The sequence below is a fragment of the Rana temporaria genome, chromosome 5, assembly GCF_905171775.1.
Source record: "Rana temporaria chromosome 5, aRanTem1.1, whole genome shotgun sequence".
Classification (NCBI taxonomy): Eukaryota; Metazoa; Chordata; class Amphibia; order Anura; family Ranidae; genus Rana; species Rana temporaria.
In genome coordinates this window covers 84,342,463-84,358,098 of record NC_053493.1, presented here as the reverse complement: position 1 = coordinate 84,358,098, position 15,636 = coordinate 84,342,463, and the positions used below count along the sequence as shown (strand labels likewise).

The following is a 15,636-nucleotide window of genomic DNA, read 5'->3' as shown; positions in this document are numbered from 1 at the left end:
CCCTGTGGATCCAGGGACCACCTGCCAAGGCAAAGCTTGATTGCTCGGAGCTCCAGAACGTTGATCAGTAGGCAGGACTCCACCTGAGTCCAGTGCCCCTGGGCTAACTGGGTGCCCCAAGCGCCCCTCCCCAACCGGAGAGGCTGGAATCCGTCATGACCACTGTCCAGTGGCCTGCAGAAAAACGACTTTCCGGCCCGAAGCACCGGAAACGCCAGCCACCACACCAGGGGAGACATGATCAGATGACTCAATTGAATCTGGTAATCCAGAGAGGACGGAAGCTAGTCCCATCGTGACAGCAATTCCCTCCGTAGTACCCTGGTGTGGAATTGGACATACGGAACCGCCTCGAAAGAGGCCACCAACGGACCCAGAACCTTCCTGCAAAGTCGCAGAGACGACCGTTTCTGGGTCGGCAACTGCTGCACAGCAGATAGCAGAGTCTGAAGTTTTTCCGTTAGGAGAAAAACACTCCCGCCCCGGCGGAATCCAGTACTAGTCCCAGGTATTCCAGTCCCTGAGACGGAATCAACCCCGATTTCAGGACAATCCAGAAACCAGCCGGACTCTCGGAGAGCCTGACACGCGATAGACACGGCTCCACCAATGCAGAGCTCGAAGAAGCTCATAGGAGAATGTCGTCCCATGATAACAACCCCCGCTGTCACAGCCGGGCCAGTATCGGGACAAGCACCTTGGTGAAAACCCGCCGAAAAGGAAGGACACCAATTGAAAATGGTCCCCCCCCCGACCACAAAGCACAGAATCTCTGGTGCTTTGAGGATATGCGAACATGCAGGTACACGTTCATGACATCCAAGGATGCCAGAAAATCCCCCTGATGGAGTGCCGCTATTACCAAGCGAATCGACACCACCTGAAAGTTTGCACCTTGACAAAACAAACGAGGGACTTGAGGCCCAGGATTGACCGGGCCCCATCCTCCATGGGGACACAAACAGAATGGAGTAAAACCCCTGAGATCGTTCCAACGAGGGAACTGGCACAATCACTCCCCTGACCAGAAGATCCTGGACAGCCCCTGACAGAGCCAACCGGCGAACCGGAGGAGGCCAGAGGGAAAAAAACTGTTTGGCAGACAAGAGAGAAACTCAATCTTGTACCCCAAGGAAACCACTTCGCAACCCCAACGGTCGGAGAGGAGAGACCTCCACCAAGCCACGAATGTGCGAAGCCAGTCTCCCGCCCGTGTCTCGGGAGGTAGTCAAGGAGGGTCCTTGCACATGGCGAGGTCCCTAGCCCTTCCCAGACTGTGGGAACAGCATGCGCTTACCACCCGTGGCATCCTCAATGATGCCATTCAGGGAAGTCCCAAAAGGACCGTTCACCCTTAAAGGCCATCACCAAGGCCTCCTTAGAGAACTAGTCCGCAGACCAGCTCTTCAGCCACACAAGGCGGCGCAGAACCACTGCATAGACGGAAGCCCCGGATCGTATCCATGGCCACCACGCAGAGAAATTTCTAACCCTGAACCAATTGTTCAGCCAGGTCCCGAGAGGACTCGGAAGCGTCCCCTTCTTCCAGCTCCTGCAGCAGGAGCTTCGCCCTTTCAGTCAGGGCCTGTGCCACCAGGGCCCCGGCCAGAGCCGGCCTCACCGCCGAACCCACCACAGCGAAAAGGGAGCGGGCCACGACCTCCACTCTCCTATCAGCGGGATCCTGAAATGCAGGAGCCCCTTCCACAGGCAACGTGGTGGCCCTGCTCAGTCTGGACACAGGGGGGTCCACTGGCGGAGGAGAGACCTACTTTTTTTTAAAAAGTCCCCCTCAAGGGGGTAATGGGTTGCAAAGTTTTTTGACAAACTTTTTGCGGTGCATCCCATTCCTCGTATAACATATTGTCCAAATAATAATTCTGCATCAGAGACATCCCCAGAAGCAGGCTCAGGGAGGGGGCGCCTTTTACCCCCCATCCGGACACTAGCTGCTTCAAACCTGGCAAGAAACCCAGGACAGCCAACATAACAGATGTGGCAGGGGAAAGGGCGTTAAGGGTTAACTCAGGCGTTGCTGGATAGGGAGACCTGGCTCAGGTTCCATAGTGTCAGCGCCGTGTCACCCACCCTGCAAAGCAGGACAAAAAACCCCACTGGTCACCTCCTTGCTGCTATTGCAGAGTATGGGGGCCCCTGGTACTCACCACCCCATCCAGCTGCAGAGAGCTGAAAACCTGAGGTGTGCTCTGATGTGCTGGCTGTGATGTGTCTGTCACCTCAGGGAAGAATCATCACAAGAGACCAGAGGCTGTGCTGTGTGTCACCTCAGGGAAGAATCACAGCGTTTCACAGCACTAAAACTGTCACAAGAGACCAAGAGATTTCCAAGATGGCCACCGTCTAAGGTAAAAATCACCTTATATAACACAGCAGCACCCCCCAGAGTAACACAGTCCCCCAACAACACACGGGCCCCGGTGGTAATAAAGGAAACCCAGGAGGCCCCCCTTCACAGCCACCACCCAGTCAGGGTAAGGAGGGAGAGGAAGGAGAGAGGAAAGCAGGGCGGACCCTCGGTCGACCTCCCCAGGGAAAACACCAGCCAGACCACTTACCTGAGTAAGGGGCCACTACTTACCCGTCCTGCGACTACCCGGCTGGAGGTATCCCAGACAGAACCAACGTCCGTAAACGGCATGGCTGTCGGCCAAACATACTGTGACACAGCCTGTCGTGGACGTCCCAAAGCTGAGCTAAGGGCCGGCACACGCTCGATGGCCGAACATGGGGGGACTACAAGAGTCGAGGACCCAGCCTGTCACCCAGTCGGCTGTTGATAGAAGAATCGCAGGATTAAAAAATGCAGGAACAAAAAATTAAAAGCGAGAAAAAAAATCGCCAGAAAAAAACTCCAGAGTACAGGAACTCCAGAGAGCGCCCGACTCTCCTGTCGTTAGGCAGAAAAAGCAGAAGAATGTGGTTACTGCGCTGGTCTAAATACGCGATGACACAAAATGGTAAATTAAATCTAATACAATAAAGTGCTGAATCCAGTGCAGTGATATGCGTGATAAAACACAATAAATAACTATACAAATAAATAAGTAAATAAATTGCAATATCCAGCTGTCACAAGCGTGTACTATTGCGTAGTGCTAAGTGCAACTACTGTGCCACCAAACAAGATTTAAATAAGTAAATAAATAACAGTAAAAAATCTCACAAGCATGTGACTAAATAAATATCAAAATTTCATTCTGTTAAACATATGAGATATATACGTGATACTGTGTGCAACTAGTTTACCAACAGATCTGAATTAATATAAATATATATATATATATATATATATATATATATATATATATATATATATATATATATATATATATATATATATATATATATATATATATATATAAATATGGATATAAAGTGCAAAGTCATAACATATGTGCAAAAAGCTTTTTAAAGTTCATGTGCCTGTATAATGTGCCTCAAAAAACAGGGGGCTCATCATAGTATAGTATGTTTTAAAAAGGTTTATTTCTTTAAAAATATTTAAAATCAAACTACTCACAAAGGAGGTGCTTTAACCAGCATCTGGTGTATTTGGCAGTATCGGGTTTGGACAGCCGCTCACCAGCTTGTCTTTGGGTTGCGCGCCCGGCTCCTGCTACACTTGTGGTTCCGCTGGTCAGATGTACCCCCTCTGTGCGTTGTCCACCTGGCTTCTACGCGTTTCGCAAGTCTGCGTCATCAGGAAAGCTGCTAAATATTTTTAAAGAAATAAACCTTTTTAAAACATACTATACTATGATGAGCCCCCTGTTTTTTGAGGCACAAAGGAAAATCTTGTGAGAGAGGAAAAGAGGACACGATCGATCATAACGGAATAAGGCTTTGGGCTTATTACCAGCTGGGGTCTGGTGAGTGTGTATTTCAGCAGTTGGTGGTGGTAGCACTTGTTTCCGTCGGGTGGAAGAGATAGCTGCACCCTAGATGTATGAGATATAACTCCAGGACAAATTACCACAAAAAATTTTCCCTTCCAAACTGACAAGTTGCTGGTTTTCCAGGCAATCTTGGAGTTGTGTTATACAAGCACATGAACTTTAAAAAGCTTTTTGCACATATGTTATGACTTTGCACTTTATATCCATATTTTTATATATATTTATATTAATTCAGATCTGTTTGTTGGTAAACTAGTTGCACACAGTATCACGTATATATCTCCTATGTTTAACAGAATGAAATTTTGATATTTATTTAGTCACATGCTTGTGAGATTTTTTACTGTTATTTATTTACTTATTTAAATCTTGTTTGGTGGCACAGTAGTTGCACTTAGCACTACGCAATAGTACACGCTTGTGACAGCTGGATATTGCAATTTATTTATTTGTATAGTTATTTATTGTGTTTTATCACGCATATCACTGCACTGGATTCAGCACTTTATTGTATTAGATTTAATTTACCATTTTGTGTCATCGCGTATTTAGACCAGCACAGTAACCACATTCTTCTGCTTTCACTCATAAAACTTTTTGGAGGTTTACACAGTACCGCAGCAGGTCAAAATAATATAACCTGTTTTTTGCGCCGGTGACAATCACATATGTTAGGCAGAAAAAGACTGAGGCTCCTAGAGCAGGGTGTGGGTTATGCCTGGGGGAGCCACGCCCCCCCTGGGAGGAGCGGCACGAAGGAAAGGTTTTAACACTTTAAGTGCTGTTAAATTCTGCCTAAACTCTCCTGGTAGGAAGAAGCATAACCCTAATGTCAAAGAAGGCTGTGTCAGTCTATGAACGGAAGAGAAAATGTTTGTGTATAGCCAGCCTAATGCCCTGTACACACGAGCGGAATTCCGCTCAAGCATAGCTTGCATACACACAGTGACACAAAAGTTTGCTGAACTTTCAAGCATTAAGAACGCGGTGACGTACAACACTACGACGAGGCAAGAAAAAGAAGTTCAATGCTTCCAAGCATGCGTCGAATTGTTTCCGTGCATGTTTTTTTCCCCGTCGGAATTGCTACAGACGAACGGATTCTCCGATAGGAATTTTTTTCCGTCAGAAAAATTGAGAACCAGCTCTCAAACTTACTGGCGGAAATTCCGACAGCAAAAAAGTCTGATGGCGCCTACACACGGTCGGAATTTCCGATGGAAAGCTCACATCAGACTTTTGCTGGCGGAAATTCCGCTTGTGTGTATGGGGCATTAGCCTTTGAAGGATGTTACAGTGGGAGTGCAATCTAAACTGCAGGACTTCTGTGTTTAAAGTTTGTAAAAATAGATCGTTTTGAGGCAAGTTCGTACATAGCTTACCATGATATGAAGTTTTTTAGGGGTCCACCACTCTCCATCCTGAATAGACTTTGGATTGAATTTAGACTGATTGTATCGCAGGAATGAGGGTTTCAGCACATAGCCACAAAACGCGTTATCGCGGAATTTGCCCTGGTACACATCCATCTCTGCACATGGGGTTTGGAAATTCAAAGCCACTGTAAAGTACATCCAACATTTTATCAGTTTATAATTCTTAAAACACATCAGTCTTTATTTCACATTTCAATTTTAGTTTCCCTTTTGTGAAATGGGTTGCATAAAACAATGGCATGTAAAATGTAGATGTAAGTGAAGAGGTTTAAATCATGTTTGTAGAGTGTAAAAGGTGTTTGTCCGTTTAGTTGGTTGAATGTGCAGATTCTAGTACAGTGTACTCGATACCTATTAACATGGAGGGCTGGGATCTGGGGGCAGACCTCGACAACCAATGTACATGCACAGGCATAAAATCTGATTACCTAGCATATGTTCTGAAACTTCATTGAAAGATACACAATACAAAGGCCCAAACTAGGATTTTATGCAGTCTCAGTGCCTACAGGACTTGGAATTGATTTATACTACAGTGAAGGAAAAATGCAGCAGAGCTTGAGAGATGACATGGCAAACAATATCATACAACCAAGAAACAAGAGTGTCACCTGCCTGGCTGTGTACGGTGTTTAAAATCACACAATTGGCTGTACAGCATTACAAAACTGTAAATAAAACAGTAATTATATACCGTATGTACATTAGGCATTCTGCTGTTTGTCCAGCATTAAACAAAAGTAGTCTGATTGTTTTTCTCACTCGGCCTTCTCAATGTTGTGACAATAGGTGGCAATAACATTAAGTACTGAGCATAATTTGCACTAGGCTTACCAATGCCTAAATGGGGTGGCTGCATTAGATTTTATTTTATTTATTTTCACCTGGTCAGAGGCGGCTCTAGGCTTTGTGAGGCCTTAAGCAAAACTTGGACATGAGGCCCCACTCATGCTTATAATGGGAAAAAGTATTACATTTTTAGTGCAGAGTCCTTGCATTAGAAGATTGGTCCTACACATCTGCATGCAGTGCCATCACTCTTCCCGATGCTGGGCTCTCCCCTTCCTCCGTCAGGCAAATTAGGCAGCCGCGAGGCCCCTGTGAGCGCAAGGCCGTAAGCGACCGCCTAATTAAAGTGCCGCCTCTGCACCTGGTGATCTGGCCAGTAACACATCTCTGGTCTTAGGGTCCATTCACACTTGTGAATGCACCTGCAATCTGATTACATGCAAGAATCCCAGCGGGGGTTCCTGTGTATAGCTGTGGGAGGCAGCCCCATTGAAAGCAAGCTAATGGGAATTGAAAGGGGAAAGCCAATTAGGCCCCGTTTTCCGCATGGGATCATGGCATTAGCCGTAGAAATAGGAATAGGTAGAGATTAGTCAGGATTGGTTAAAAAGGGTCAGGTGGTACAGGGGGTTTTAGTTCAGAAGGTCAGTTGAGGATAAGATAAGGGAAAGGTAAGATGCAGGTGATTTAACAGGATTGGTCAGTGAAATCAGGTGGGATACATGGTTCTGGAAATGTGTTCAAGGTATTCAGGGATTGGTTAAAAGGGTCAGATGACTTTGGTAGAATGTTCTGGAGACTGGTACCGGCCTATTAAAGGCCAGGGAAGGATGGGTCAGTACCAATTCCTGACTGAAGATTACAAGAGGACTCCCTGCCCTACCCCCCCCTTTTTTTTTGTCGCGGCCAATTTATGTGGTGGCTCCCTCCGGTATTCAACTGGAGGGGAGGTTTAATGAAAGGTTAATTAAAATACTGAATCAGCTCGAGTCTCAGTGGCTGGGCTGAATATGGTTGTTGGTAAGAATATTTGGTTTAGAGTTGGTGATTTATATACAGAATTTTTGAAGTGATAAGCTATAGATTAAAAAAACAATAAATCGGACTGTGGCCAATATTATTCCAAAATAAATAAAGTCGTTTGTGATAAATGAAAACATGTAAATTATAAAATAAATTATTTGTTGAATTTCAGTGGTGGTGTGGGTATTGTCTCTATGCATGTTGTGTGGTTTGCATGATGCCTGTGATCCCATAGCAGTCACTTGCATGTAATGGCTCATGCAGGGATCACATACACGTGATTGCCAATCATGAGGGCCAATCAAATGCATACGATTGCTGCTTGAGTGATCACATTCATCCACTCAGAAATGAGCTTTATTCAGCTTGTTGTTTATAAAAAGGCAAACTGTACAAAGTACTGTAACAGCTACAGTTTTTAAAGGGGTTGTAAACCTACGTGTTTTTTCACCTTAAAGCATCCTATGCATTAAGGTGAAAAAACACCTTGCAGCGTCCGGCCCCCCAGCCACCCCCCCCTGTTTTACTTACCTAAGCCCCAAATTTCCATGGGCGCATCCCTGCCGCCCTTATCTCCACGGATTGATTGGATAGATTGATGGCAGCGCAGTCATTGGCTCCCACTGTGGTCAATCAAATCCAATGACACGGGCACCGGGGGGCAGGGCCGAGTCATACACTCGGCGTCTATGGACAGGTAACCCCCTCGGGAGAGCGCTTCTCCTAGGGGGTTATCCAATTCGGTAAGGAGCGAGAACCACCATGGGATCCCAGAAGAGGACAATCAGGGCCACTCTGTGCAAAATTAACTGCACAGTGAAGGCAAGTATGATATGTTTGTTGTTTTTTTAATTTGTAACTTTTATCACTTTAAGTCTAAGTCGTTTTTGCGTTTATTAAAAGTCGGCATCACAAGTGTAGACACCAGCCAGTGACAGCTTGCTGCTTCACAGGCGGGTGTGCATTGCACATGTGTGGGTGGCACTGCACCTCCTCAAGGCCAGGCAATTTTCTGGGTTCTGTGACGTGTCGCAGAAGATTGCAGGGGGGGAGGGGAGAACTTCCACTCGAGTTGCCCAAGCAGAAGTGCGAACTGGGTACCTGTCAAAACTAGGTATCTACTCCCCCCAAAAAATGACAAATGTGGCATGTAAGGGGGTGAGGAAACTTTAAAGTGGAACTTCCACTTTTGGGTGGAATGCCGCTTTAACTCACTAAACTACATTTAACTGAAAGATGATTGGTTGCTAGGGTCCACTGCACTTTCCATCATAACTCATCCATATCTATGCACTGCTGACATATTTTCAGTATAGAAGACATTTGCCAAGAAATATAAAAAAAACTGTTGATCAGAAGGGGGCTGTAAATTGTAGAGACCCCTATAATGTTTCATATAGGAAATCCCTTTTATGTATAAGGCTGAAGTAAGAGAGAGACAGACTGGACAGTCACAGCCTGGCTGAGAATGACTTACCTATCTGGCAGCCCACATTCCACATATTTACAGGGGAGTAATTGGAGGAGTCTGTTCTCATGCCATCAGGGTATATCCTGGTAAGCTGTCGAGTATTATGCCGAATATAACTGTTTGCTGAAGTAAAACAAGCACAAACATATGAATACAGAGGACTTTGACTGGGATGCAAAAAAGCACAGCCTAATTAGTTTTCCAATATTATCTTGCAGTATTTGCCGTATGTTAAACCTAAAGATGTGCATACTAAATACAGATTTACAGTGCATACGGAAAGTATTCACAACGCTTCACTTGTTCCACATTTTGTTATGTTACAGCCCTTATTCCAAAATGGATTCAATTCATTATTTTCCTCAAAATACTACAAATACCCCATAATTACAACGTGAAAGAAGTTGTTTGAAATCTTTGCAAATTTATTAAAGATAAAAAACTAAAAGAAAAAAAAAAAACAGGTACAATAGTAATTTACAGCCTTTGCCATGACACACGAAACTGAGCTCAGGTACATCCTGTTTCCACTGATCATCCTTGATAGGTTTCTACAACTTGGTTGGAGTTCACCTGTGGTAAATTCAGTTGAATGGACATAATTTGGTAAGGCACACACTCGTCTATATAAGGTCCCACAGTTAAGGTCCCACAGTTAACAGTGCATGTCAGAGCAAAAACCAAGCCATGAAGTCCAAGGAATTGTCTGTAGACCTCCAAGACAGGATTATATCGAGGCACAGATCTGGGGAAGGGTACAGAAAAAAATCTGCAGCATTGAAGGTCCCGATGAGCACAGTGGCTTCCATCATCTGAAAATGGGAGTTTAGAACGACCAAGACTCTTCCTAGAGTGGTTCGCCTGGCCAAACTGAAGGGCCCTAGTCAGGGAGTTAACCCAAGAACCTTCCAGAAGAACAACCATCTCTGCAGCACTCCAACAATCAGGCCTGTATGGTAGAGTGGCCAGACGTAAGCCACTCCTTAGTAAAAGACATATGACAGCCCGCCTGAAGTTTGCCAAAAAACTAAATTCTCTGGTCTGATGAAACAAAGATTGAACTCTTTGGCCTGAATGGCAAGTGTCATGTCTGGAGGGAACCAGGCACCTCATCTGGTCAATACCATCTCTGCAGTGAAGCATGGGGGTGGCAGCGTGGGGATTTTTTTTCAGTGACTGGACCTTGACCTGCTGTGGGGATGTATTTCAGTGGCAGGACCTGGGAGACTAGTCAGGATCGAGGGAAAGATGAATGCAGCAATGTACAGAGACATCCTTGATGAAAACCTGCTCCAGAGCGCTCTGGACCTCAGACTGGGGCAAAGCTTCATCTTCCAACAGGACAATGACCCTAAGCACACAGCCAAGATGACAGAGGAGGGGCTACGGGACAACTCTGTCAATGTCCTTGAGTGGCCCAATCAGGGTCCACACTTGAAACCGATTGAACATCTCTGGAGAGATCTGAAAATTGCTGTGCACCGACACTCCCCATCCAACCTGATGGAGTTTGAAAACTCCTGCAAAGAAGAATGGGAGAAACTGCGGAAAAATAGGTGTGCCCAGCTTGAGGCTGTAATTGGTGCCAAAGGTGCTTCAACAAAGTATTGAGCAAAGGCAGTAAATACTTATGTACATTTGTGTTTTTTTATATAAATGTGCACGTTTTAAACAAACTGTTTCATGATGTCATTATGAGGTATTGTTTGTAGAATTGTGAGGAAAATAATTAATTTAATCCATTTTGCAATAAGGCTGTAACACAACAAAATGTGGAAAAATAGGATTTTTGTACTCACCGTAAAATCCATTTCTCTGAGTTCATAGACTGGCACAGCCTTCTTTGACATTAGGGTTATGCTTCTTCCTACCAGGAGAGTTTAGGCAGAATTTAACAGCACTTAAAGTGTTAAAACCTTTCCTTCGTGCCGCTCCTCCCAGGCAAAACCCACACCCTGCTCTAGGAGCCTCAGTCCGTAACAAGCAGTACAAACCAAGGAGGGGTGGGTGCAGTGTCCATCTATGAACTCAGAGAAATGGATTTTACGGTGAGTACAAAAATCCTATTTTCTCTTCCGTTCATAGACGGACAAAGCCTTCTTTGACATTAGGGACATCCCCAAGCAGTGTCAAAAAATTAGAGGGGTGGGAAAGTAACACAGCAAACCAGGTTACACCCCAAACAAAAACCGGAGTTGCTCAACGGAGAAACTCCAAACATAAACTGCCGCCCGTAACACCTGCGGCTGAGGAAGGCATCAAAAGATGCACACACATCCACCTCGTAAAACTTTGAAACAGCGTGGATTGACGACCAGGATGCATCCTAACACCGCTGTAACACAGAGGCATGATGCCGGAAGCCCAAGAGGCCCCGATCGCCCTGGTCGAATGCGCCACAACCCGAAAGGGGGGCGCACGCCCCTTCAGGGCATAGGCCTGAAGCACAATCCGTCGGAACCACCTAGGAACGGTGGCCGACGAGACTGCCAGGCCCTCTTGTAGGGCCAGCCACCGACACGAACAGTGAGCCTGACTTCCGGAACGGAACCATAACATATAAGTACACTCGTAGGGCCCAAACCACATCCAGAGGATGCAAAGTGGCCTCCTCCTGGCATTTCGGCCGAGGACATAAGGATGGAAGAACAATGTCCACATCAAAGTGAAAAGCCGAAACGACCTTAGGGAGAAAAAACGGCTGCGGCCGCAGCACCACCTCATCCTTACGGATGACCAAGCAGGGAGCCTTGCAAGACAAGGCCGCCAGATCAGACAGACACACGTCTGATCGAGGTAATTGCTACCAGAAATAAAATCACCTTTTGTGACAATAAATAAAAAAACCTCCCGAATGTCCTAAAAGGGAGCATCCCGAAGCACTGAAAGGACTAAAATCAAGTCCCATGGGGGTAATGGAGGGCGCACCGGAGGGGCCACCTGCCAGACCCCCTGACCCAACTTACGCACCCAGGAGTGCAACGCCAAGGGTCGCTGCAAGTAAAAACAGCCAGAGCAGAGATCTGGCTCCTAACCGTACGCAAGGCGAGAGCCTGAACCACACCCTGCTGCAAAGACAGCAGAATCCTGTACACCACGCATGTACGAGAGTGCCAGTTCATCTCCCCTACACAGAGATGTAGGCCTTCCATGTATGAGGAAAAAACCTACGTGAGGTAGATTTCCGTGCACGCAGCACGGCAGAGACCGAGCCCAATAGGCCTCGGTCCCTAAGCCCCTGGCTCTCAGCCACGCCGCTAAGGCCGGTGGCTGTGAAACAGGGTGGAAGATCGGACCCTGTAACAGAAGATCAATTCCCAGGGGAAGACGCTAGGGGGCGTCTGCCACCAGACGCATCAGGTCCGCGTACCAGAAGCGACGCGGCCAATCTGGGGCAATCAGGACTAATAGAATCCCTACAGCTTCCACTCTGCGCAGCAGGCGAGGAAGAAGCTTCCGAGGAGGGAAGGTGTAAAGTAGGCGACAGTGACCCAAGAACGCGCCTGACGCATCCGCCCACGGGTCCTTAAACCTTGCCACGAACCGTGGCACCTACCGATAGAGACGGGACGCTAGAAGGTCCACGTCCGGAGTGCCCCATTTTCGGCACAGACCCCGAAACACCTGCAGGTGGAGAGACCACTCTCCTTGGCCCAGTGCATAGCGACTTAGGTAGTCGGCTAGCCAATTCCGTATTCCCAGAATGTACCCGGCCGATAGAGCCGGAACGGACCCTTCGGCCCACCGAAAGGATGTGCGCGACCCCCATCGCTGCAACAGAACTCCGTGTGCCTCCCTGATGATCAACCTACGCCACGGGCCGTGGCGTCATCGGACAGGATCCTGACCTGTCGGCCCTGTGGATCCAGGGACCACCTGGCAAGGCAAAGCTTGATTGCTCTGAGCTCCAGAACGTTGATCAGTAGGCAGGACTCCACCTGAGTCCAGTGCCCCTGGGCTAACTGGGTGCCCCAAGCGCCCCTCCCCAAACGGAGAGGCTGGCATCCGTCGTGACCACTGTCCTGTGGCCTGCAGAAAAAAACGACATTCCGGCCCGAAGCAACGGAAACGCCAGCCACAACACCAGGGGAGACATGATCAGAGGACTCAATTGAATCTGGGAATCCAGAGATGACAGAAGCTAGTCCCATCGTGACAGCAATTCCCTCCTTAGTACCCTGGCGTGGAATTGGACATACAGAACCGCCTCGAACGAGGCCACCAACGGACCCATAACCTTCCTGCAGAAATGCAGAGATGACCGCTTCTGGGTCGGCAACTGCTGCACAGCAGATAGCAGAGTCTGAAGTTTGTCCGTTAGGAGAAAAACACTCCCGCCCCGGCGGAATCCAGGACTAGCCCAGGTAACACGTGATAGACACGGCTCCACCAATGCAGAGCTCGAAGAAGCTCGAAGGAGAATGTCGTCCAGACATCCCATGATAACAAACACCCGCTGAAACAGCTGGGCAAGTATCGGGACGAGCACCTTGGCGAAAACCCGCCGAATGGGAAGGACACCAAGAAACTCTGGTGCTTTGAGGATACGCGAACATGTAGGTACACGTTCATGACATTCAAGGATGCCAGAAAAAAATCCCCCTGATGGAGTGCCGCTATTACCAAGCGAATCGACACCACCTGAAAGTTTGCACCTTGACAAAACAAACGAGGGACTTGAGGCCCAAGATTGACCGGGCCCCATCCTCCGTGGGGACACAAACAGAATGGAGTAAAACCCCTGAGACCGTTCCAACGAGGGAACTGGCAGAATCACTCCCCTGACCAGAAGATCCTGGACAGCCCCTGACCGAGCCAACCGGCGAACCGGAGGAGGCCAGAGGCCGAAGGGAAAAAAACTGTTTGGCAGACAAGAGAGAAACTCAATCTTGTACCCCAAGGAAACCACTTTGCAACCCCAGCGGACGGAGAGGAGAGACCTCCACCGAGCCATGAACGTGCGAAGCCAGTCTCCCACCCGAGAGACGGGCAGGAGCAGACCTACAGGTGGAGCAGGTACGTCCGCAGACTTAAAATAATAATAGTGCAGCGCAAAGCAAACAATTTTAAACTATACATACAGAAAGTTAAAACATATGATATATAATTAAAAATTATAAAATAGAGTCCATATAAAGTGCTCAAGTGCAAAAAGATGATCCAAATCGGAATAAAATAGTGCAAAAATCTAAAAGGTGATATCCAGAAGGAACCTCCACCAAATAGCAGGAATGGCCTCTCACCTTACAACTTCAACCTGCAATAGGTCACAAAGCATAATCAGAGAACCACCTATTCTCACAGGACAGCAAGCAATGCAGTAGTAGAACCACGATATCAGTCAGACTCAGGATCAGGACATGGCAATCAGGGCATAAAAAACAAAGGAGAGGAAATCTAGTGCTCTCTGAAGCCAAAATACATTTATTTAAGAATAAAAAACGAATACACTCACTGTATGGGCACTCTCAAGCGAGTGCAGCGAAACAGCATAAAACATCCATAAGAGCATTGGTTTCGGTCTAGGTCGGCGATCGCGGGTGACGTCACACCTGGCCCCTTCCCCTTGTACGACATTACGTCCCTATGAGCGGGACTTCATCAGCGTGGGGTGAAGAAAGGCAGTGTTTTTTATGCCCCGATTGCCATGTCCTGATCCTGACTGATATCGTGGTTCTACTGCTGCATTGCTTGCTGTCCTCTGAGAACAGGTGGTTCTCTGATTATGCTTTGTGACCTATTGCAGGTTGAAGTTGTAAGGTGAGAGGCCATTCCTGCTATTTGGTGGAGGTTCCTTCTGGATATCACCTTTTTGGATTTTTGCACTATTTTATTCCGATTTGGATCATCTTTTTGCACTTGAGCACTTTATATGGACTCTATTATATAATTTTTAATTATATATCATATGTTTTAACTTTCTGTATGTATAGTTTAAAATTGTTTGCTTTGCGCTGCACTATTATTTTATGTCATTGTGAGGTGTTTGAATTTACCTTAGTGCTGGCTCGCATTTTTAGTTTATATTTACATTCCAGCCCTGAATAATTTTTCTTTATTAGTATACGTCCGCAGACTTGTTAGACATGCGGTATCAGGTGCGCTGCTACCCCGCGGCGGGGATTTTAAGCACCATGTAGACCTACCCCCACCACACAGGGCGGGCAAAAAAACGCTTGGAGGTAGTCAATGAGGGTCCTTGCACAGGGCGAGGTCCCTAGCCCTTCCCAGACTGTGGGAACAGCATGCGCTTACCACCCGTGGCATCCACAATGATGCCATCCAGGGAAGTCCCAAAAGGACCGTTCACCCTTAAAGGCCATTACCAAGGCCTCCTTAGAGGACTAGTCCGCAGACCAGCTCTTCAGCCACACAAGGCGGCGCAGAACCCTGCATAGACGGAAGCCCCGGAACGTATCCATGGCCGCCTCGCAGAGAAACTTCTGACCCTGAACTAATCGTTCAGCCAGGTCCCTAGAGGACTCGGAAGCGTCCCCTTCTTCCAGCTCCTGCAGCAGGAGCTTCGCCCTGTCAGTCGGGGCCTGACCAGGGCCCGGCCAGAGCCGGCCTCACCGCCGAACCCACCACCTTGAATAGGGAGCTGGCCATGGCCTCCACTCTCCTATCAGCGGGATCCTGAAACGCAGGAGCCCCTTCCGCAGGCTATGTGGCGGCCCTGCTCAGTCTGGACATAGGGGGTCCACTGGCGGAGGGGGTAAAGGGTTGCAAAGTTTTTTGACAAACTTTTTGCGGTGCATCCCATTCCTTGCATAACATATTGTCCAAATAAGGAACACAAGGAAACACTTCAGCGGTGCGTGGCGGTCTGCGGAATCCAAAAGGTACTGACACGGTGGTGTCTCCGCCACAACCTCAATTTTTAGAGTCCCACGCACCGCAGAAACAAGAGCTCCAACAAAATCTTGCCAGCAACTGACACTGCAGCATAGACATCCTCACTATGCATGTGGGTCAAGCCCGCAGCCTCTGACATACCAGA

The 15,636-nt window shown here is 47.5% G+C and overlaps 1 protein-coding gene across 2 annotated transcripts in view; it reads right to left on the bottom strand.

The window, feature by feature from the left end:
* Positions 1-15,636, bottom strand: part of PLCD1 (phospholipase C delta 1) — a 239,063-nt gene that overhangs the window by 27,380 nt on the left and 196,047 nt on the right. For both annotated transcript variants that reach the window (XM_040352793.1, XM_040352792.1), the window contains exons 12-13: positions 8,643-8,759; positions 5,300-5,478 (exon numbers count right to left, since the gene is read on the bottom strand). In XM_040352793.1, the coding sequence (XP_040208727.1) occupies positions 5,300-5,478; positions 8,643-8,759 (296 nt within the window). The remainder of the gene's footprint in view (positions 1-5,299; positions 5,479-8,642; positions 8,760-15,636) is intronic.